This window comes from Clytia hemisphaerica, unplaced genomic scaffold (assembly GCF_902728285.1).
Source record: "Clytia hemisphaerica strain Z4C2 unplaced genomic scaffold, Clytia hemisphaerica genome assembly, whole genome shotgun sequence".
Taxonomy (NCBI): Eukaryota; Metazoa; Cnidaria; class Hydrozoa; order Leptothecata; family Clytiidae; genus Clytia; species Clytia hemisphaerica.
This window is the reverse complement of record NW_027104101.1, coordinates 1617316-1640831: the sequence shown is the minus strand read 5'-3', so window position 1 is coordinate 1640831 and position 23516 is coordinate 1617316. Positions and strand designations below refer to the sequence as shown.

Genomic DNA, 23516 nt, shown 5'->3' with positions numbered 1-23516 from the left:
GCCTTTTGTTATATTATGCTGATAGAAGCAAAAAAAATGTTTTTGTTTTCCTTTTTCTGAACAATCTTGCCTCACATCGGTGTCAAACCAATGTGAAAAAGCTTGCAAATCAAAATTGATGAGTAAGCAAACGGTATTACTCTTATTTAAAAACAAAGCCTTTAATATAAACGTCATAGAACGTCAACTCCATTTTCAACGACGTAACCGGACAAAATATTGGAAATATAGAGTTCCATTATTTGCCTTAGAGCTTCTATTTTGTTTAAGATACTAGTGAGGTTAAGTAAATCGGTAAAATCACGACGACGAACGAAAATTTAACAGGCTAGTGAGTTTCAACCAATCAGATTTCGTATTTTCACTAGCCTATAAATATAAAGATTGAAGAAACTAATAGAATCGGAAAATTTTCGAAGGAAAAGGAAGATGAAAAACGCTATCGACCAATAAAAGTTCGATTTGCAAACGAAGAAGACAAAAATACAGTGTTAAGAGCAATCACTAAAGGAGAAAAATTGCCCTTCCGTGTGACAGAAGATCTTACGCAAAAAGAAAGGAAGACAATCAAAGAGTGGTGTATGAAAGCCCAAGAAATGAACACGTCACTAAAGGATGCAAGCTATAAATTCAAAGTCAGGGGGAGCCCTAGAAAAAAACTCTATCTTAAGAAAATTGTAAACCGAACAAAGAACGGTTCATAGAGGCCCATGTGCTCGCACGGTGGCCTGCGAACTTATATAGCATTATTATTATTATTATAAACAGTGACAATCTATTAATACTAGTCGTTTGTTTCTTATAAAAAAAACGTTTAGAAAACAAAATTTCATGCTCTTTCATATTCTTTCATATTCAAGACTTCGTGAGCAAAAAAAAACATCTATCTCATCAAAAAAATTAAGTTATTTGGCTAAGAACATTGATGTATGCTTGATATTAATAGTGATTCTTATAGATAAAGATGCGTTTTTTGAGCTGAAAAATTCGTTTTTTACAAAAATCTGCTTGAGACATCTTTTACCTACTTTCATGCAAAAAATCAGAAAAAAACAATGACCCAAAATATTTCACAAAGTCCAAAAAACCCGTTTTTTAGCTGTTTTTTGGCCCAAATTTGCCCAAAAACATTTTTTTCGAAAATCGGGCTCCGTCACATTCGAGGGCTTATAGTTATGTATCTTTGTGCAAAAATTCATAAAGAATGAAAGAGCCAATCTCGAAAAAAGGCAATACCTAAGTAATTGATAATGTGCTTATAAAAAATATCGAATTTGGCCAGTTTTTCTATGAAGAAACGCCAAGCAGCCAAAATTTCATTTCTAAACACTAATATTTATCAAAAGTAAGCCCTAATGAGCAAAAAAAACATCTATCTCATAGAAAAATTGAGTAATTTGACTAAGAACATTGATGTATGCTTATTAATAGTGATTCTTATAGATAAACATGCGCTTTTTGAGCCAACAATTTTTTTTGCAAAAGTCTGCTTGAGTCATCTTTTACCTATGATGGTACCCTACTTTCATGCAAAAAATCAGAAAAAATTGATGATCCAATTTTTCACAAAGTCCAAAAAACCCATTTTTTAGCCGTTTTTTGGCCCAATTTGCCAAAGAAATTTTTTTTTCGAAAATCGGGGTCCGTCACATTTTGGCCACCACCATTTTTGGACCAAAAATAAAAAGATCCTGATGAAAAAACGAACGAACGAACGAACGAACGAACGAACGAACGAACGAACGAACGAACGAACGAACGAACGAACGAACGAACGAACGAACGAACGAACGAACGAACGAACGAACGAACGAACGAACGAACGAACGAACGAACGAACGAACGAACGAACGAACGAACGAACGAACGAACGAACGAACGAACGAACGAACGAACGAACGAACGAACGAACGAACGAACGAACGAACGAACGAACGAACGAACGAACGAACGAACGAACGAACGAACGAACGAACGAACGAACGAACGAACGAACGAACGAACGAACGAACGAACGAACGAACGAACGAACGAACGAACGAACGAACGAACGAACGAACGAACGAACGAACGAACGAACGAACGAACGAACGAACGAACGAACGAACGAAACGAACGAACGAACGAACGAACGAACGAACGAACGAACGAAACGAACGAACGAAACGAACGAACGACGAACGAAACGAACGAACGAACGAACGAACGAACGAACGCAAGTTAATTTATAGGACCTCCACCCCACCGGGGTAGGTCCAAAAACCTCACGCGAAGAATGCTGGACACGTTACTATAATCCACTACAGCCGGCCTTACTTAGGCAAAAGGAGGGTACGGGTATGTGCCGCCCTTAAGGATACCTTTTCTGGACCTCCAATGTCCCACTAAGGGTTGGAAAAATCAGAAAATTAAATCTCACTCCCTAAAAATATCGAAATTTGGTCAAATTAGTCCCAATGAGGGTCGCAAAATTCATAAAATATACCAATTCTTCCTCTTTTTTAGTCCCACTAAGGGTGCGAGGGTCAAAAGTCGGGCGGTACACCCCATCATCTCGCAACCCTAGTACCCCCGGGCACTACAGTAGGTTATCTGGTACTCGATGTAGAAATTTTCTTCCGACACGCTAAAGCTCTGAAGGTCGGGAAAATTTTAACATCTGGAACCTTTGGGTTACCATTTTTCATTTTTTGTAAGGTTTCTCAGGCAGCAGAGATTTTCATGCTAAATTCAGTCGGGTGCAACCGATGGTCAAGCAAAAAGTGTAGACAGCTAGACACGACTGTGATGCGGTACATCAAACGATGACTACTATAGGTCTCCGATGGTGATATTGGCCCGCTCCTTCAGAGCTTTAGCGTGGGCGGCCGCCAATACACCATCGGAATATCAGATAATACAGTAGGCGCTGTAACAATGGATCGGCAAAAAAAATGTTAAATGTGTATCAATTGCCGATTTGTTCAAAATGCTAAAGAGCTTAGCCACAAAAACATCAAACCAAAATTTAGACTATGTTATAGTCTAAAACAAATCACTATCTAAGAAATAAGCCCAAAGCCGAAGAAAATTCGCAAACAGGCTTTTTGCCGAAAAGAGTTTACTACAGTCGGTAGAGTTTGCCAGTCTTCGAAACTCTCCCGCCATAACGCCATACCGCCATATTTTCCCGCCTTTACTATTACTGTAACGGACGATAACATCGTCTCTAACCAGGGTTTCCCTATTCAAACGACTACTCCCTTCCTTGTATAAATCAATTCTGTACATATAGCATATAACCCACCACAAATTTTTCCAATCTTTTAATCTAAGATATAGGGAGGACCACCTCAGAGAAAGTGCCACCCTACTCCAGACAGATATTTTTACCACCAGACGAGAGCAGTATAAGGTGTCGAGAGAACAGCTAAAACCACAAATAGAGAATTCCTACTCATGTAATGGCATTAGTAACTACAAAAATCGGGAAGTTATTGTGAAATATCTTTATAATGATAACCAAATGTGTATTCAGAGCTTTAGAATGCCTTTCTCTGCAGCGTTTTGATTTTCGCTAGCGATTTTAACCCGTCGTAAGTCTTTTTCCGAGTGAAATGTTTTATTTTTTTCTAACATCTTTCAACCATTTTCGTGAAAAATGTTCACCCTGACTAGTGTCCAGGAATAACTAAGAAAAAATCAATAGGGAATTGAAATCAATAGCATTCCTCTCAGCCCAGCCTTTGAGTGATTCTTACATTTTCACAAATATATAAAGCGGGTTAAAACGAATCTTTACAGAATCATTCCTCGCGCTCGCTCATTCCACCAGCATTGGTTCGACGGCTCCTAATCGATCAAAGCATGTGAACGTGCTACTTCGGGGAATGTTTGATCGGGTCATGCAAGTAGTGAAGGCATTTTCGTTTACACCGTCCAATACTGAGTTTATGTATGTGTGATTTTCTGTGACATAGACGGTAAGGTTCTAATTTGTTCTAGATCCTGACCAGCTGAGGACGACGGTAAATCAGCACTTTTATCGTCCTCGATTTTGGGGATCAGAAGTGCGGGTTATTTCAAATTACTTCAGTCACAAGAGCAAATACATAAACTCGCTAATATTTTCTCATGCGACGGAAACACTATAAGAAGCACGAATTTGTTAGAGGATGGAACCAGTCTAGGGCCGTCGTAAGGCCGTTTGCATTGTATTACAGGCTGAGTGAATGAACACGTTTACAAATATAGCGTCTTGAAACTGTAACTATTTCCATTTTGCCTAGATATTCACTTGTGGTTTTTGAGGAAATTTCCAAACAGTGTCCCGGGTCCGACAAACCTACGCCTTTGGTATATTCTCAAAAAAAAAAAACATTTTAAAAAGTTAAAATAACAATTTATTAACTCACCGAAGAAATTTGTCAATGTCATCTTACATTTTCTTGCCGTTATTATAGTTGACTTTTGATGAGCAATCATTTCTTAAAATTTCTTTTTCATCCAAACTCGAACAGCCAACTTACAAGACTTCTTGCGTTCTTTTCGTTTTTTTTAAACTTTCATCATTTTATTTCTTTCTTTATTACTTTTTTCCTGCGAAAAATACAAAGCGAAAAAGCTTTATTTCATTAATTTTCATTGATACTTGACCTTGATTCGTTATCATCATCATTAGATTTATAAATTGCCCAAATGGCTAGATGGTGCGCTTTTGCTGAAAAGTGTGCCTACCTAGGTCACGTGACATTGTAAAAGAATTTTAGCGCTTGACCAATCAGAAGATTTGCAGGTTTTCGAAAACAATAGCAACAATCTTTTTTCCGATATTCACTTATTTTTGCCTGCAATGGCTTAAAGCACGACATCTAGCCCTTCGGGCTTTATAAATCGATGGTTACCATCCTGAACGAAACCCAAGGGCAGATTTTCTTTCCTATAAATCTTGCCCTGTTGTACTCATTGATTTCAAAGCCCCGAAGGGGCTAGATTTGAAACTCATGGATGGGAAATGAAGCCACTTATTTCCCATCTTAAACGCGTGACGGTTTTCAGACTAAATTTCTAAATGTGTGGGAAATCTCAAGGCTTCACTTTTTCTTGCTTGAGAAAAGTTAAAGATTCCTCTCTAGCCTCTTCGGGGCTCCAAACTCAATGGTCGTACTCGTACTTTGCATGTCTTTTCCGAGAAGAGGAGTTTGACCAAACTATGCGTTATATTACGTAAAGATTTCAATCAGTGACAATGGCAGTCGCAGTCGCAGACGGTCGGTCGGTCGGTTAGTCAGTAGTGTTATCAACGAGAACTTCCTTGAAAATCCCATATAGACTGGGCTTGGAACTATAAATTAAAGAAAGGATCGTTAAAAAAGAAATCAACTTTAAGATTTCGGAAAAGGTTTCTTAAAAGAAAAGAAATAAAGAGATAAAGAAATCCAGTTTTTGGTGAACTCCTCGCATAAAGGGTTAAAGTATGAAATGTGGGGAATACACATTTATTTTTTGATAAGGAACCTTAACTTTGCTCTGAGCCTGGAGTTGCTTATTTTTACAGAGAATTTCAGCCTCAAAGTTCCTTATTTACATAGCTGCTAAGTTTGGATAACCATCTCTTACTGTTCTTTAAAACTTGTTTTCTTATTCTCAGCCTGAGCAGTTCCTAAACAATTCCTTATTTTTTGGACAAATTTCAGCCTCGAGTTCCTTATAAACGTGTTCCTTATAAAAAAAAAACAACGTGTATTTGGGGTAATCGAATTTGTTCTTCTATAGCCCTCTACTTCCAGGTAAAAGTAGAAACTTTGTACATGTTTATCCGATTCTTAGCAAGCAGTTTTCCAAAAACAGGATTTTTCATTCTATTTCTTGGTTTGATAATTTTCGAAAATCGGAAACCTTTCTAGCCTATACTGGACGTCACCCGCGTTTTTTCTACAAAATATCCAGGTTTTTGGGGAGGTGCTCGCTAAAACCTTTCAAGTGTATTGACGCAGATTCGTTTTTTTCGCTTCTGCATTAGCTTCGAAAGTTTAAAGTTAGGTTACGCCAAAAAATGGAATGTTTAGAACCCAAAAACCTAGACTCCGAACATAAAAAAAATAGACGTTACTGCGTAAAAAAAAAGAGAAAAGACAATGACAACAGACCCTCTACGACAATGAATTTTGAAATTAGCCGTAAATGCGATTCTGCGATTCAAACTGGAAATAGCCCGAAAAATCAAAAACATAACTTAAAGTAACAGTATAGTATAGTCAACAAAATAAAAGAAACCCTTTTGTCTCTTACCAATATTTACAAAAAATAAATCCGTTTTCATATAATGAGAAAGTGTCCAAAAATATATATAAATGTAGAAAAATACAAAAATTATGATGCATAAACACGACGTTTTCACGCAAGCCACCGTATCGTATCTCATATGTAATGCATGATAATCATCATTGCGTAATGTTTTATACGAGACCACCCGTAAGAGCGATTGAGACTTATCGAGCACCCAGATGTAGAAATTTTCATCCAACACGCTAAATCTTTGAAGGTCGGGAAAATTAGCTTAGAAATTGGCTCGGAAATTGGCCCGCTCCTTCAGAGCTTTAGCGTGAGCGGCCGCCATTAGAATATCAGATAAGATTGAAACGGGCTCTAACTTTATACCGTACATACGGCTAATCTTTCTAAAAGTTTGCTCAACATTGACATCATACTTCTGAGCACTGATTGGTCAACTTGGCTTTTCTATTGCATAACAATTTAAAGATTTGACCAGTCAGATTGATTTGAATGTTAAGCAAACTTTTGGCATAAGTAAATAATGAACAAATGATTAATGGCCAATACAATCGTGGTGCACCATTAGACCTTTTAACTTAAGTAAGTTTGGGACCCCAGTCGAGGACGACCTGAAAGCTACCTTTTCTCTAGCTATCTACCCAAAGGTAGGGAAGGGTGTTAATCCTTCTCCCTGGATTTCTCCACTCACCCTTGATCCGTCTCTTTAACTTTAGTTGCTGAACATCAAGCAGATAGGCATCAAGTACCATTTCGGGAATCTTTGGTATGGCCCAGCAGGAGTTCGAACCCACAACCTTGTGCACCGTAGCTCGATGCTCTACCTTCATGCTACGACCGCAGACATCTAATTAGAATGCTTTCGTATGAAACATTACGTCATGGATACCACCATGATTACCATCGCTTATTAACAACAACGGTTAAAGTCAAAGGAAAATAATAAATCTAAAAAAACTAAAGTAAAATATGAAATAAAAAAAAAGTAAAGAAATTGTGGTAAAATGTAATGCGTGTGTTGACAATGCATGTGTCGGGAAGAAGAAGGTCGGTCAGTCAGTCGGTCGGTATACTAAAAATAAATTTCTTAAAATCTAGGGTTCGGAAGGTCAAGATCTAAAAAATTGTGACGTTTAGAATCAGTAACAGTAGATATCAGTTTTGAAAGAAACAGGGTCGACCGGGCCTGTAGAGAACAATAAATCATTTAGTCACGCCTAAAACATAATAATATAGTACAAAAATAATTATCAGAAAATAGTCAAGAACTTTATCAAAAGAAACTAACTCAATAACTATGAATAAAAAATATATCTAAACATCAAAAACCTATAGAAATAGCAGTATGAATGGGTCATATTTCAAAAATCTAAATGTAAATAGGGCCTTTGTCAAGTATGAGGGACGCATTCTCCTGGTGTTGCTAAATGTTTAGCAAAGTCTGACGATTTCGTAAAGGTCTTTCCACACTTCATACAGTCTGTCGGTTTTGTAGCATTTAGATCTTTTGTAGCATGGACTGGAGGTAGTAGCTCCCCACCTTGGGGAGGTGGCATGCCACCAGATGATAGCGTGCTCCCACCGGGTGGGAGAGGGACACCAGTTGGCATATTCTTAGCTACAGTTACAGGTGAACCCGGAGGAGGTTGACCTTTATCATGCATTTTCATGTGATTTTTAAGACTTGTGGCACTTGAAAAAGATCGAGCACATAAACCACACCAAAATGGCGGTCGCTCGCTCATAGATGGGTTACCATCTCTCTCGCGATGACTCATCATGTGTTCATGAAATTCCCTCGGATCAGGGATGGTAATTTGACACCGTGTACATGTATTGGGCGGATAATGAAGGTGCTTTTCAACGCCCTCGCCAACCATTGGACTATCAAAAGATTGTTTATGAGTAAATTTTCGACCAATGTGACGCATCTCGGGACCTGAATCCTGCCCTCCATAGGGCGGCATACGCCCGTTTTTGGGGCCACGTTCGCCGTGAAGTGCTTGATCGTGTAGGTGTAACATACGTTCATGTTCTAAAATATACTCTGATGAATGTTTCTCATAAAACCCCTTTTCAGGGTGACCACCTGCCCCTTGGAGTTTGTTCAGATCATCGCGCGAACCTTTTGATCGATCGAGCGGTGTGATGGACATGACAGGACGGAGAGGCGAGTAGTTGGTGACAGGTGAGGTATGAGGTTGTGGCGTACCATGCGGACCACCTTGGTGAACCATAAAATGAGGTGGGGCGCCGTGTGGGATCATATGCTCAGGCGGGTGGTGCTCGTGGTGTTCTCGATCGAAATGAGGCCGATGACGGGCGCCGTGAGGGCGGGCGCCCTCGTGATGTTTGGGCGGTTTGTGGCGTAGATCATCTTCACTCATAGAGCGTAGCATTGAATTGTGTGCATGCTCCGTACGTCGAAATGAGGCACTTCCGGGGCGCGGTGAAAAACGGGCCAGCGACATATGTGGGTGTTGCTTTGGTGGCGCTTTTCCACTTGCAGATGTTATAAAACGGGAATCAGTTCCATGCGGTGCTTGACTTAAGGTGGGTGGCTGCGCGAGAGCGTGTGGGTATTCTTTAGGACCATGCTTAGGTGGATGCTTACTGACTTCACTCCGATGCTTATCACCGCCTGTCTTTGGTTTGCTACCAGGCCCTTGAATTAGATGGGAACCTCCACTTCTAGGGTGGTGGTAGTGATGTGGGTTGTGTGGCGGGTATCCTTCTTCACTCAATGGAGGATGGTGACGGTCAAACTCAGCAGGGTTTCCACCCTTTGGTGGACCGTCTCCTGGCGGTATTTGTCCAGCTATAAAAAGATATACATAAAAGACAATTAAATCCGTAATTTAGCAGAAAAACAATGGCTAGCGAGATCATTTTACTAAATTCAACAAATCGTCACGTCTCTTATCATTCCTAAAATCTGGAAATAAAAATTTCTGCAGTATTTATTTTGAAAAATACTAGGAAACAGGCCCCAAGAGTCTCTTTCAGATCAGCTAAGCAAGCCCAATGAATTGGTTGGGAACCCTATCAAATTGCTAAATTTCAGCTCCCCCAAACAACTGGGCCTATGTTTGTAGAAATCCAGGGAGGAGGAGGGCGACGGGGACGGGGACGGAACCATTTGACCACGACCTAAGAACAAAATTAAGAACAATCTTAATATGAATTTAAAGCCACGAGACTTACTCTCTGTAAGGTAAGATGCAAAGTCCGACATTTCGTAAGGGATACCACAATATTGAGGGTATTTATCGTCATACCAAGCCAAGAGCTCCTCACCAACCTAATATAAAAAAAGAGATTAAAGGCTATATTTTCACATAAGTGTTCCCGTTTTATAGCAGGCACATATTTCATATCAGGACATTGTCTGCCTATTGTTATATTGTGCTGATATAAACAAAATATATTTTTTTCCCTCTCTCTGACCAATCTTGCTCCACACACGTGTCAATTCAATATAAAAAAGCCTGTAAATTAAGATTGGAGAATAAGCAAAGGATATCACTCTTATTTAAAAGCAAATTGGATAAAGATTCGAATTATAGACATCATTTTACACAACTTTCTAGGTGGTCTGAGTGGGCTAATGTTTCATTCGAATGAAAGAAAATTCATGTTATAGAGGTTCGAATTAAAGAGTCAACTGTGTGACTATGTGTGTGACTTTTAGTCTGTGCCACAATTACTTTATGGTGCGAGATGGTACATAATTCGATCTGCCTAGCAAGGGTGCAGTATGCAGTGCTGACGAGTTCTTATAAGGACGAAGTGCATATGCTGCTCTGCCAGACAAATCTTCTGAGTGAATATAGTTGGGCAGAAATACTTTGAATTTCTTCACATACAAATAAAAGTCTCAGAAAGTGAGCACTTAACGAAGTAAACCCATACCGTGATGTCTTTGAAAGCTCGATAATAAATGCTTCCATAATATTGAAAGACGAAAAGATTTTGTTCTCCTTTGTGTCGAGCACATTGTATAAATCGCATCCACGATGAGGTCTTTTCGTCACTCGCGTCCAAAAATGCGGATAAGCGGCCGTTCTCGTGAATCTAAAAGTAGAAAAGGAGTTATAATATATATTTCTGACAAATTTTTAATTTTTGCGCACACCACATTCTGCTCTAAAGGGATATGCGCATATGACGATCTGACCTGGTTGTTCAGCCAAAACATTCAAAACCACGCTTTAAAACGGTGCTAAAGAATGTTTACTCTAAGGAGCCACGGCATTTCTTAAAACGCAAGGCCTAAGAAACTCGGGACTTTTTACTCAAAAAATTGTCTTGATTCTGTCCTATTGGATAGGTTCAGTGCGTATGCATCACTTTGACAACACGAACAATGATGAGATAGCAAGGAACAATGGTCTGATACCTAAAACCCTCGATACACTTCTGAGGACGGGAGAGTGACAGAAATTGTTGAAAGACTTTCGGTTCTGACCCGCAAGGTCGATGACGGAAAGAGCAGGTTAAGAGTGTTAGCAATCGTTCTCAGTCAGTCATGATCTAGACAAATCTAGAATTAACCGACCCTCCGTAGAAAACACAGGATATCTAAGCATTCTGATTAAATGGAAGTTAAGGTGCAATTTATCAACCTAACTTCAACAAGAACTATAGAGCTTTTCAGTCAATAAGTCAGTCAAATAAAATATAGTGAAGATATGTAAAATCTGTCTTGTAGAAAACAAAAGTATTAGTATATAAAAATTTTAAACTAGTATAACCAGTATATATTACCTCCCACAAGAAATTTCCTTCTCCTTTTCCGACCATCTTCATGCCATCATCTACAGAGATTTTCTTTCCTTCGTATGGTCCGATCCATGTGCCGAGCGGGATAAATAGCCTAGCAAAGACACCATAACCTGACATTGGGATTGTGGAGACGCAAAGACCAACTTCGTCGGGAAATGTCGAGATGGCGTACGATTTCGGTCCTGAAAAGCGTGATGGTTTGTGAATGTTGAGAATATTAATTTTACTGAAATAATTACTAAGTGGAGTCTCCATAACTCGACCACGCATGGGAAAATTGTTCGAGTTATGGATGTACCAGAGTGTATTTCACGTACAACGTAGCGTAGTAAGGAAATTAATTTTGAAAATTTCCGTAGACAACGGGTCTGTTCTGTTGACAGATAAATATAAATAAGAAATATCGCACAAGTCGTACGAGCTCGCACAAACGTTGGAAAAAGATCTTATTTGTTTCCCTTGTGAAAAAAATCCTACACAGAATGAAATATTACCTTGAAGATTGATAGAATCTCTTTGAGCAGTCAAAGGACCATGTTCAGGGCATTCTCCAAAACGAATTTCTTGACATAAATCACACCCTTTGTAAAAGAAAAATGCAGAAAATGAAGATAAGTGTTTTGAATTCTATCCTATTGAGAAATTAAAAATTATTAAAATTATTTGTGAAATTTTGACCGATAAAATGACACATTAAACATTAGAAAAAATAACAACGTCATCATTTTTCATTGCAAATCTGTAAAGTTTTTTTTATATAAGCGAGTGTCTGTCCCTATCCCTATCAGGATCGTATTATGCTTAGTATTCTATTGTTCTCAAACAATAGAGCCATTGTTTAGGTACCCAAAACTGAGCTTGTATGCTTATAAACATGTATTTTTGTAGTAAAACTTTCTTACATTTTGCAGGTTTATTTTTGTCTTCAGATTTTACTCCGTTTTCTTTTGGACCACAAGCAGTTTGCTTTTCTTTCGTCTCTTCAATGTTGACAATTTTCATCTCTTGGCGACCATACAAATACCTGTGTCATTAAAAAAGAGAAATTTTACTCATGGCGATATCATTTAGTGCCTTGTAGGGGGGCTATACATTTCTTTCCGTTCGTTTTGTTTATATTATTTATTCGTAATTGTTATGTATTTTTCCAAATTGAAAAAAAAGCAAGCATCCTTCAGGGGTCTTTTTTGTTTTTTTTCATTGGAATCTACGTGAAATTCTGCGACAATCGGTGTACAGTTTGAAGGTATTTGAAGTAAATTTAAGGCCATAGGAGCCTCTGAAAGTCATACATTGAATGAAATTCCAAGAGGTCACATCTTTGATTTCTGAAAAAGGCTGGAAACTGAATGTGTTAAGTTTCTCAGCTATTTGCAGGAAGTTGATTGTCAGTTTTAAAGGTGATGAAAACACAGACAGTTTAAGTATCTCGCCGAAAAGTCCCAAATTTGTAGATTTTTGGTAGGAATGGTGAAAAAGAGATGATTAAATCGGTCAAACTGCATAATATGCCCGAAAGTACTTCTTAGGGGAATGTGGGAAAATACGTTTGCTTAATGCATGTTATAAATTCGCGGTCGAAAAATGAAATTGGAAAAATTGAATTTCGCGGGTTTTAATTTTCGCGTTTTTGCCCTTTTTTGGACAAATTTCTTTCATTTTCCTAGGGATTTTTCAAATTTTTCTATAAAATCGGAAAAAATGTATTTCGCGGTTTTGCCAAAAAACGCTAGAATTAATTCCTGCGAAAATTAGTTCCAGGTAGTAATAAACTAAGAACAGAAATTTTAAGAGTTAACTCTTGTTCTTACCGTTCAATATCTTTCGCTGTAAATTTAGGGAACTTTTTAGGACGTACATTGTGACCACCCGTTGTTGATGTGGGCGGGCCGCCTGGAGGTGTAGCGTGATGATGGCGGTAGGGTTGAAAACGAGGTGACGCCTATAAAAGAATGGAATTATTATAGTGAGTTATAAATTAAAAAAGACACTATCACCCCGCCAAACCATACTAGTTCAAAAATTTTGATGTCATTTAATTTCCATTTTGGTCAAAAACAAAAAGAAAGGTTGAATAATGCGAGGCGATAATAAAAGCAGGCACTACAAGTTTTTTTTTGCTATAAGAACATCCACAATTTTTGAAGCCTTCGGATGTCCTTAACTTTTTGAGTTCGAAGCCTAAAATGTTCTTAACATGCTCTTATTTTCATTTTTTTGAGTTTGAGTTTTATAGTCCCCAAAACTTTAAAATGTTCTTAGCTTGTTCTTAATATTTTGACCACCGAAGCCTTATGTTCTTATTTACAATCATGGTCGAAATCTATTGAGAATTCAGCTTATTTCCGCGTTTTTTGAAATTTGGAGTTCGGGCGAGAAAGGCGATTTCGGACCATCTCTCAGATTTAATCGGATATTTCAATTTGGCTCGGGTTTATAGGCCTGCAGGCTATATTATGAGCCTTATTGGACCATTATTGAACTTTTGGATCCTCAGATCTTAAGTCTCATGTTAAAACTCAGAGTTAAAACTCTACCCTTCCAACCTACTTTAGAGCACTTACAAATCGATTGTGGTTTCAAAACTTCCCGGTGGATTTCCCTTTTTTCTCAAATATTACGACCATGATTGTGTGTTGTTCTTAAAATAAAAATAACGTGTAACATACTTCTTGTTTCAAAAGCATGATATCAGCCGCTCGATCAGATGTCGATGAAGCACCCTCTCTGGAAGGATGTCCACCACTATTCCAATGGGCGGTATGGGTAGGTACAGCACCAGCGGGTGGATTAGGCATTGGCGGCTTGCTAGTGGCGGGAAGCGATCCTGGCGGAATAGGAATCTGAATAGAAAAATAGAAAGATTTATGAAAATTCCTGATAAAGGTACACGCTTTTTTTATAAGAATACACTTTTATAGGAATGTCCATGATGAAAATGGCCAAAAAATTAAGAATATGCTAAGAATATCACCGTCATGGAATTTTGCTACTCAAGCGAAGAATGATATTTTTAGAGTATAATAACCTATTTTTAAACTGTCAATTACCCCCAAGTAAGATTCACTCCTTTCATAAAAATGCCATTTATGCTTGAGACGCTTGCATTAAATGTTAAATCTACAGTGGAATCCAACCTCTAATTAGCGGACACCATCGGGGAAAGGGTTTAGTGTCCACTAATTAGAAGTGTCCGCCTTTTAGAAACTTTTGAGTATTTGACTTGGAAACGGCCGGGGAAAATGAAATTGTCCGCTAATCAGAGGTGTCCGCCTTTTAGAGTGTCCGTTAATTAGAGAATTTACTGTAGTCTGAATTAGGATCCTAACCTAAGAATGCTGTAAGAATATTTCGGAACGATTTTCCCAAAAAAAATTGAGAATGTCCACGATGAAATGAATTTACACAATTCAATAATAAAAAATGTGTATTCGAAAACATGCTGAATGATGATGAAAATGTGTAAACAAACGAAAAAGGAAAGATAAAAGCATACACGTTTTTTATAAGAACAAACTATATAAGAACATAAGGCTACGATGGCCAAAATGTTAAGAGCAAGTTAAGAACATTTTAAGGCTTCACAGACTCCAAAACACCCGATTTCTTAAGAAAACAGACAAAATACCCACAAAATTTTGAAAATAAGAACATGTTAAGAACATTTTTAAGGCTTAAATCTCAAAAGTTTAGAACATCCCAAGGCTTCAAAAATTTTGGATGTTCTTATAAAAAAAACGTGTAGTACAGAGATCTGCAGCGTTCATTTTCGAAATCAGTCTGTCACAGGGTCAATTTTGGCTTTAACGTACCCGCCACCTCGTAAACCTTGTAAAATCTGATTACATTTCTTATGAAGCATTCAGAAAAGGCTCTCAGTGATGAAGAGCGATAAGTGGGAACTTGGTTTTGAAACTTGATCAACCTGTTGAAATAAACAACGAATAAAATGATGATGAGTCATCATAATTTGTAAATGATTAGGAGGGGGCGTATGAGAAAAAAAAACACACAGTACACCTTTTCTTATAGGACCAAAATTTTTGAAGCCTCTTGGGATGTTCTTAACTTTTTTAGTTTTAAGCCTAAAAATACTCTTAAAATTTTTCACCATTTTGTGACCATTTTTACCCATTTCCTAAGAAAACGAGTGTTTTTGAGTCCACAAACAAAGCCTTAAAATGTTCTTAACGTGTTATTAATATTTTGGCCATCGAAGCCTTATGTTCTTATATAGTTTGTTCTTATAAAAAAAGAAACGTATATATATATAGCGAAGGAAAATATTGAAAACTGATATATTTTGTAACGTCATATAGCTATTTAACAGTCTCTTAAATGGATGAAATTTGAAGTGGGATAAACAAATGAGGATCAGGTTTCTTTGCTATGTGTGCGATTTATCCACAACAAGGGTTTCAAATGACTTTACTCCCATGATACTTTAACGATATCAAATTTCGCTGCAATATTCTATTTTTGACTTTACCATTATTTGGTTCAGCTTAGACGGAGTCTACCGACTTTCCGGTACTTGAGCAAAAGTAGGTACGGGGATATGCCGCTGGCCAGGGGACCTTTTTTCACCTCAATGAGTCCCACGTAGGGTTGCAAAAACGCCCCTCGTATGGTACCTTTTTGACGAAAAATTTGGAAAAAAGAGGAAAAATTCGAGAAGGTTTTTGAAATTCAGTCCTATTCAGGGTCACTTTTTTTTTTGCAAAAGTGAGTCCCAAGTAGGGTACATTTTTCGGACCTCAGCGGCACACCCACGGAGGTCAGCAAGGGTAGTACCCCCCGGGACCAACCCCCTCTAAAATACCCTTTTTTGTTAAAAATTTAGAACATTAGAATGGCTGAAATTTATGAAATTTAAGCAAATGAAGGTATGAAAATTTATCCAAAATACTGATGGTTGGGAATTTCGCTGCTCAAGCTAAGAATGCCATTTTTAGAGCATTTTCAATTACATACCCCCAAGTACCCCCTTTCACAAAAATGCCATTTTATGCTTGAGACGTATGTACTAAATGTTAAATCTAGTCTGAATTAGAATCCTAACCTAAGCAACCTTAGAATGCTGTAAGAATATTTTAGGATGATTTTCCCAAAAAAGTTAAGAATATCTATGATGAAATGGATTTACACCATTTTTATAAAAGCGCGTAGTTTTTAAACCTCTTAGATACGAATACATACATCTGCACAAGCCACAGCGCGCAGACATATCTAATTTTAGACATTGTCGGCAATCTTTAGCCGAAAGCAATTAAGCAATGAATGCATTGGCAACGCATCAAATCAAAACAATTCTAAGAGTAAACGAGCATCATTAATTGGAGTAATTCCAGGGCTTATTATCTGAATCAATCGACCATGCAAAGAATAGAAAGCCGCAAGAAACGAAAAAGAATAATTGCTTCATTATTTGCTTTGGCGTGCATTCATATAACAAGGTGGAGAGCAGGCAACTTCCATAATTGGAAAACAAAACGGAAGAAAAACACTCCTTCTGCATGCTTATTAATAAACTTCCTCTCGGTTTCTGGAAAGTCATTAATAATGAATCACTTTTTAATGACATGTTCTCATAGAAAGAGCAAGAAATTGAAAAACCGCATTTGTAATTATAGCATCGTAAAATACTTTTGCAATTAAGAAAATAGGTAGTATCATAAATGATCCATTGTTTTATTGAAATGGTTTCTTAATCGATTGGGAATTTCCCCAAACTTATGTTTATAATGATGGGCGTTGCACAATTTCTTTTATAAGAACATCAATATGTTCTTTTATAAGAACATCAATAATAATTGAGAATGTTCTCATCATTTTAGTTCTGCGGGCTAGAGAAATAAATTAAACATTTTTTTTAAACTGCAGATACGCAGGTTCTTAAAATGATCCTCCCAGCTGGCACATAACGTTTTTTCAACGTTCATCTAACGTTCACAACGCCCATATAACGTTAGATGAACGTTGAACTAACTCGAACGATTTTTCTCGTTCCTTTAGATTATAATGGTTTAAGTTCATGATAAACCTTACTTCATAACTCGAATTTCCTTAAAACTCGAACAATGTGTTCCCCATGCGTGTTCGAGCTATAGAGATTCTATATTCCAGTTTCGAAATAGCACTAAAGACTCTCTAATTCGAAACTTTTTCGAAATTTTAATCCGTTGGGCGAAGATGAGTCACCCAGAGAGAGATTTGGGCTGCTTGCATCCACTAACGGATTCGTGCTCAGTGGCGGCCTGGCAGGGGGTGCAGGGTGTGCAGTGCACCACCCAGAAAGACCTGAGAGGGGCGCCAAAAAAGCTTTTCAAGGGGGCGCCAAAATTTTTTTTGATGTTTGGTTGGGCGATTTGGCGCTCTTTGACACGCCTTCTATAAGTGCAATGTAAATTTTTTTTTATTTTACGAATTTTTTCAAAACTACTATCAGCATTGATTGATCGAAACTGCTCGCTGTGGTTTTTGTGGTCTTATGCGGACTAACTTTCTCCTTTTTAGAATGTCTTTTAAGCTGTTTGACCTTTCTTGCACCAAATTTTTTTGCCTGCCGCGCCTAAATTACAAAGAATTCTTATTCCTCCCAACTTTCGAATTTTTGGGGCCTCTTTCAGCCATTGATTTTTAATGGAGAGTAAAGGAAAATTAGGAAATAACAAGGAAATAGATATCAAGTTATCATTACCACCACCTTCGTATAAATAAAAGTTTGTTAACTCGGAGATTCCGCGCGTTACTTTCAACCAGTCACTGCTCTTACAGTTTAATATTTTCACTTAATGGTAGAGGGTGCAAATAAGGACAAAAATACCAGGGGCGCCAATTTGTTAGTTTGCACCACCAAAAACATTAAGCCAGGCCGCTACTGTTCGTGCTCCTTATACTACCTGGGGTTTTGTAGAAGTCTGCGATTCAGACTAAGAGACATTTAGATGTGTAATTAAAATTTAACGACATAATTAATTGATTGATGATTAATCACACGGATTTATATTAAGAAACGGAATTAGAAAGTTGCAAAAGAGCATTATTTTGTTTTTGAAAGAACGTCTAGCAATGTTTCCTGGAAAAGTGACAAGCACGTCATTGCAAGCCGAGCATCATCAATGATTAATTAATTATCATTTTAGAATGTACAGCAGTAACGGACGTAGAGCCTGATTCAATCTAAGAATGTGATTTTAAATAGCGACTACTCAATTAGCGGAATTGAAAATATAGATTAAGTTTTCCTTTTAAACGAAATTGAGTACCTTATCGGGGAAAACTTCGTCGGGGAAAAGTGACGAAATTTTGGCCAAGTGACGAATATTTTTCACCGACGAAAATTTTCCCCAGCCTTAATGCGTTTACCACTACCAACAAGTGACGAATATTTTCCCCGACGAAAACTTTCCCCGATAAGGTACATGTTGCTTTTCGGAGAGAGAAGATACGACTAAGGTAAGGTCATTAAGCAATATTTTCCTTCGAGAATGGTAACTTCAGCGAATTAATATAGCTTTTTAAATTTTGCGAAAAATTCGCTAATGATAATGAAAAAGATAAAGGTAATAAAGAAGCTGAGGGTGTAGAACCATTGACTTCCAAGCCCGAAGGGCAAGAATCCTGAATGAGAAGTAAAGCCACGCCCAACGCGTGGTTTTTACCACAAACGCCGGATTGAAAGTAAAATCTATCGCTAGATTTCAAAAAATGCAATCCCCAAAAACAAAGGAACCGCTAGATACAATTCGTCGTCATGGTAGCGGCGTGTTCTAGGCGCGTTCCGGATGGGAAATAAGTGGTTTCACTTTTTCTTACCTGGGAAGGATTAGAGATTGCACTCTAGCCCTTCAGGCTTTAAACTTAATGGGTAGAACACCACCGTACCTCTTTGTGGCTAAGTGATTGTCTATGAGCAGACCCGATATCTGGAAATGGAAATTTCAAAATTCATTTCGGTACTATGCTACATATACTCTGGTATAAATTAGCTAAGTACTACCAATCGGTTCGAACCTAGGAGGAGGGGTACTTAGGCAAGTAAAGGTATATGTACCGCCCTTAAGAGTGCCTTTTTGGAGCCTGGCAGTCCCGGTGTAAGGGATGGAAAAAGCAGAAAATTAAATCTCAGTCCCAATAATGGTAGGAAAACTATTTTAAATTTTTTGCCCCTAAAAACATCTAAATTTGGACAAATTAGTTCCAATAAGGAACCCTGAAATTCACAAAATTTTCAACTTTTCCTTTCTTTTAAGTTCCACTAAGGGTTCAAGAGTCGAAAGCCAGGCGGCACCCCCCCCCGTCATCCAGTAAACCTAGTACCCCCCGGGGGTTCGATCCCCAAGCAAAACTGAATACCTTCGTTGAACACTGTTGAGTCTTTCTCCCGATATAGTTAAATTAAAAACAAAGCCTATTGAGACGTCGTGACAGAAAACTATAGAGTGAAGATAATAAATAATGATTATCTTCGTCAGTGCATCTAAGCGACCATTTCAAAAACGTACGAATTGTAAAGTAAATATGGGACAGAATTTACACCATAAGTAGATAATAATGCAGCGAAAAAAGCTACCTCGAAATCATCATGAAATACACGCTTTTTTATAAGAACCAGTCTGTTAGTCGTTAACCAAACTTAGTCGTTTAGAGAATCTAGCTTGGCGCAAATGCTATGAATGTGTCATCGGTGATACTTTTATTCTTGAAGTTTTATCACGAATCTAATCTTCTGGCCCATAATCGGTTTAAATATGTTAAAACCAGTACTTTCTTAGTAATTTCTGAAGTCTGAGGCTCAGGATTGTTCTTAATTTGTTCTTAGGCTTTTGCTGATTTTCAGTTTCGTGTTTTTATAAAATTGTTCTTATGAAACGAAGCGTATAGAGATTTTCATATATGCGATGGTAAAGACAAAAAGGTCAAACAAAAAGGTTCAATGTATAGATTCCTAGTAATGCTGATTTCATAAAAACAAAAGTGTAAAGTTTCCGATCGTTTCAAATTTAGCGGAACTTTAACCTCATAACATATCACTAATTCACCCATACCACACTCTACTCTATGCTCTGCGATATGGCCTTTAGAGGGAATACGTGCAAGGGCGGCGTAATCGAATCTGCTCTTTCGCTAATCTGAGATTAGCCAAGACTAGGCTGGCACATTGTTTCAAAGTCCATATAACGCCAGAATAAAATGTGTCTCGATCTCGTTGGCCTTTAGTTGCTGAAAACTGAGTTTACTTTAAATCAGCATGTCTTTGACCGTCTATGCATGTTTTTAGCTAATCATCGAGCAAATCTCCATTACTCTGCGCATGACACGTAATCATCTACTGATGGAAATAGGTCTATCAAGGTTGGATTTTGCACAGAGATGACCCTGCTGATTCCAGCTATATAGTTATTTCCCCTTAAAGTCCCTTTATCGAAGGTTACAACCTCATGAAGGTAGTTCATTGGGTCGAAAAACCCCGTTTTAACAATTTTTACAAAATTGACCCCTAAACTACTTGAAATTGAGTAATTCTGAGCTCAGCATTCTTAAATTATTTTTATAAAATTGTTCCCATAAAAAAAGTGTAGTAAAAAATTCAGAGCCCCAAAACATTCTTCTGGAGTCAGAGAAAGTGGGACCCCTATCAGCGTAAAGTGAACATACCTCATATTGCATAAATGATACTGGAATTACTTATTTCTAACGATACAGGGGTAAAACCATTAGCATACCTGTCCTTCATGTGGTCCAGGGTGGTGTTTGGCGGGCCATGGACGATGGGCGTTACCAGCTGCACTTGATTGGGTGTTTGGAGGAAGAACTATTTCTCGAGCATCCATTTTGTTTCGTAAGGAAATAATTGATATGTATCGTGTTTTTATGTTATAAATATTTTTGTCATATTATTTTTTACCTAGGGAAAAATAAAAAACGACAACGTCATAAAAATTGCGATTCATTAATTTTCGGTTATTTAGACGTCCCTGCACGACAATCCGGTAGGTTAAAAGGAACGCCTCCCTCTCCCCAGTGAGAAAAATTGCAAAACTACACTAAAATATTATCTCCTCCATTCTAAGAATCTTCGACATACTGGAGGACATTAGTATAGTGTTGGAAATCTTCTACCTTATTTCAAAGCACTGGCGGAGGTAGACTAGCAAACTAGTCTGTTGATTAATCATGTCAGAGGGTGGGAACATAAAGGCGGCGGTCGTTTGCTAGAATAGGAGCTGCGTAGGTAAACGAGAAAAACTTGGTGAGAGGCTGCCCTTGCCACCGACAAAATTTCTTCTTTCTCTCACCTTTAACGCGTGATACCGTTCTAGCCCGACTGGCGTGCCAGTCTATGGCGGAGGTGTTTGCTTGTTCCAAACTCTACCGCCACTATTTTTTCCCGTAAACCACCGTGATGGCTGTAAACTCTGCGCATATATATTTTTTTCTCGCGTTTACTATCCCTCTGACGGACGATAGCATCGTCTACTTCCTACTACCGAAATTTCATCCCACTGTGAGTTCAGCTTTCGACTGTGAAGCAAAAAAGGTCATAGTTCAGTTCTTCAATGAGTACCATCTCAAAATGTATAAACAGCGGAATCTCTTTAACTCGAACCTCTATAATTTGAATGTCTAACTCGAATAAGTTTTCTGGTCCCTTCAGTTAACAATGCCTCGTAAACCTTGCTTTATAACTCGAAATTTCCTTAACTTGAACAAATTTGTGTCCCCCCCTGTATGGTTGAGTTATGGAGACTCTAATGTACTTTCAATGTGCAATTTTTCAAAAAAAGAAAAACAGGTTCCCAACGCCAACAAAAATTACCGGCAGTCGGAAGGACAATTAAAAATGGACGAGATTAATTGAAAAACATTAAGAGTTGCTGGTGAATTGCAATGTACTTGCTAAGCTGCAACTAAAATATCCTCAAAATGTAGTAATGCTATAGGGGACAGGGCGATTGTATCCTACCCCTTTTTAGGACCCCCACAAAACGGCAGTTTTAACCAAAGCAAAATGAAGAAGGTTAAATCGCTAGAAAAAATTTTGCGAGCCCCGTACGCCCCCCTTTAGATTCCAGACTTTTTTCAAAGTGACGATAGATCAACTTCACCAAAGATACAGAACATGTTTAATGCTTTGTTGAGCTAATACAAACCAAAAAAAAACTCAATTTAACATTATCTGTAGCTGGAGGGAGTAAAATTGGGTGTGGTTCTACCATACCATTTTTATTTGGGCAAAATGGGTGTTGGACCATAAAGTGCCCCTTTTTACACCCTCGAAAGTCTCTCACAGGGGTACAAAAACCATAAATCAACAATTGGCTCCCTCAAAGGTTCAAGAAATTTTGTTATTTGGACCCGTAGATTTCGGAATTTTGGGCCACATTTCGGAAATATACCACGTGAGAAAATAAAGAATGTGCAAGATTTAAAATGTGATGCGAATCTTAGGCTTAACTTTTTCTTACCAAGGAAAGGTTGAAGATTAGAAATGAATATAGTTGGACAGAGATTCTTATTTCTTCATATATATTTATGACAAAATTGAGGTGTTTTAAGCTTTAAAAACCCCTGGTCTATACTATTTTGACCCTTAATTGGTTAGAAATTCAACCATGAAGCCATTCCAGGCTAATGGAATCTAAAATTGTTCTTAATTTTTAGCATTTTCAGCCTCATTGTTTTAATAAGAGAAGAGTGGTAGCTAATCATCTCTGGCTTATGACCAAGAAAACAAAACAATTATCTTAGGCCCACAAAACTAAACTAGAAAAAAAACTTGCCCAAATGTAACCAAGCCACATTTAAAATAAAAATCTAAAATACGACAGACAAAATCCACAGCACATACACACAAAAGAAAGATTTTATGAAATCCACACTAAGGACATGCCCATGTGCAACGTGCAACCAAAGAAAATTTCGATTTGCAAACTTTGTTGGAGAGCTCTCTATCTCCAAAGAACTTCCGTACAAATGTTGATAAGCTAAATAAACGAAAACAAAAATACATGTTAAACAGGTTTTTCTAAATCCATTGAAATTTTTGGCACGTGACATATTATACGTAAATAGACTAAAGAACCATTTTTGATAAAAATGAAGAAATAAAACAATGAAACAACTTCCTTTCCAAAATTTATTAACTCTTTGTTAACTTATTCAATTGGCTCAATACAATGAAAATTTTGTCCCGGGGGGGGGGGGGAGGCACTCAAGTTAAACAACCTACCGTACGTGCGGCCCTTAAGGGTCCCTTTTCCAAGCTTCCCAAGTGCACTGTAATGGTCGAAATAAATGAACAAAGATGAGAAAAAGTGCACTGTTAAAATTTGGAACATCAGACCATATTTGTCTATAAATGGTCAAAAAACTTCTAGAAAACGCACAGTAAGGGTAGATTTTTCGCCAAAGTTTACTCAAAGTTGATTGAATTTTCTCTGCACTGTAAAGCT

At 37.8% G+C, this 23516-nt stretch overlaps 1 protein-coding gene across 2 annotated transcripts; it reads right to left on the bottom strand.

Moving 5' to 3' along the window:
- Positions 1 to 7141: 7141 nt before the first annotated feature.
- On the bottom strand, positions 7142 to 20964 carry LOC136813060 (histone-lysine N-methyltransferase PRDM9-like). Of its 2 annotated transcripts, XM_067069578.1 has the most exons (9): positions 20787 to 20964; positions 13728 to 13901; positions 12870 to 13000; positions 11961 to 12082; positions 11553 to 11639; positions 11041 to 11240; positions 10186 to 10347; positions 9478 to 9574; positions 7142 to 9091 (listed from the first exon to the last, which is right to left on the bottom strand). In XM_067069578.1, exons 1-9 carry the CDS (start codon positions 20892 to 20894, stop codon positions 7665 to 7667), a joined length of 2508 nt encoding a protein of 835 aa, XP_066925679.1. In that variant the 5' UTR covers positions 20895 to 20964; the 3' UTR covers positions 7142 to 7664. The 2 variants fall into 2 exon arrangements, with proteins under 2 accessions (XP_066925679.1, XP_066925680.1); XM_067069579.1 differs by lacking the exon at positions 13728 to 13901 and having other exon boundaries at positions 7470 to 9091.
- Positions 20965 to 23516: the final 2552 nt, after the last annotated feature.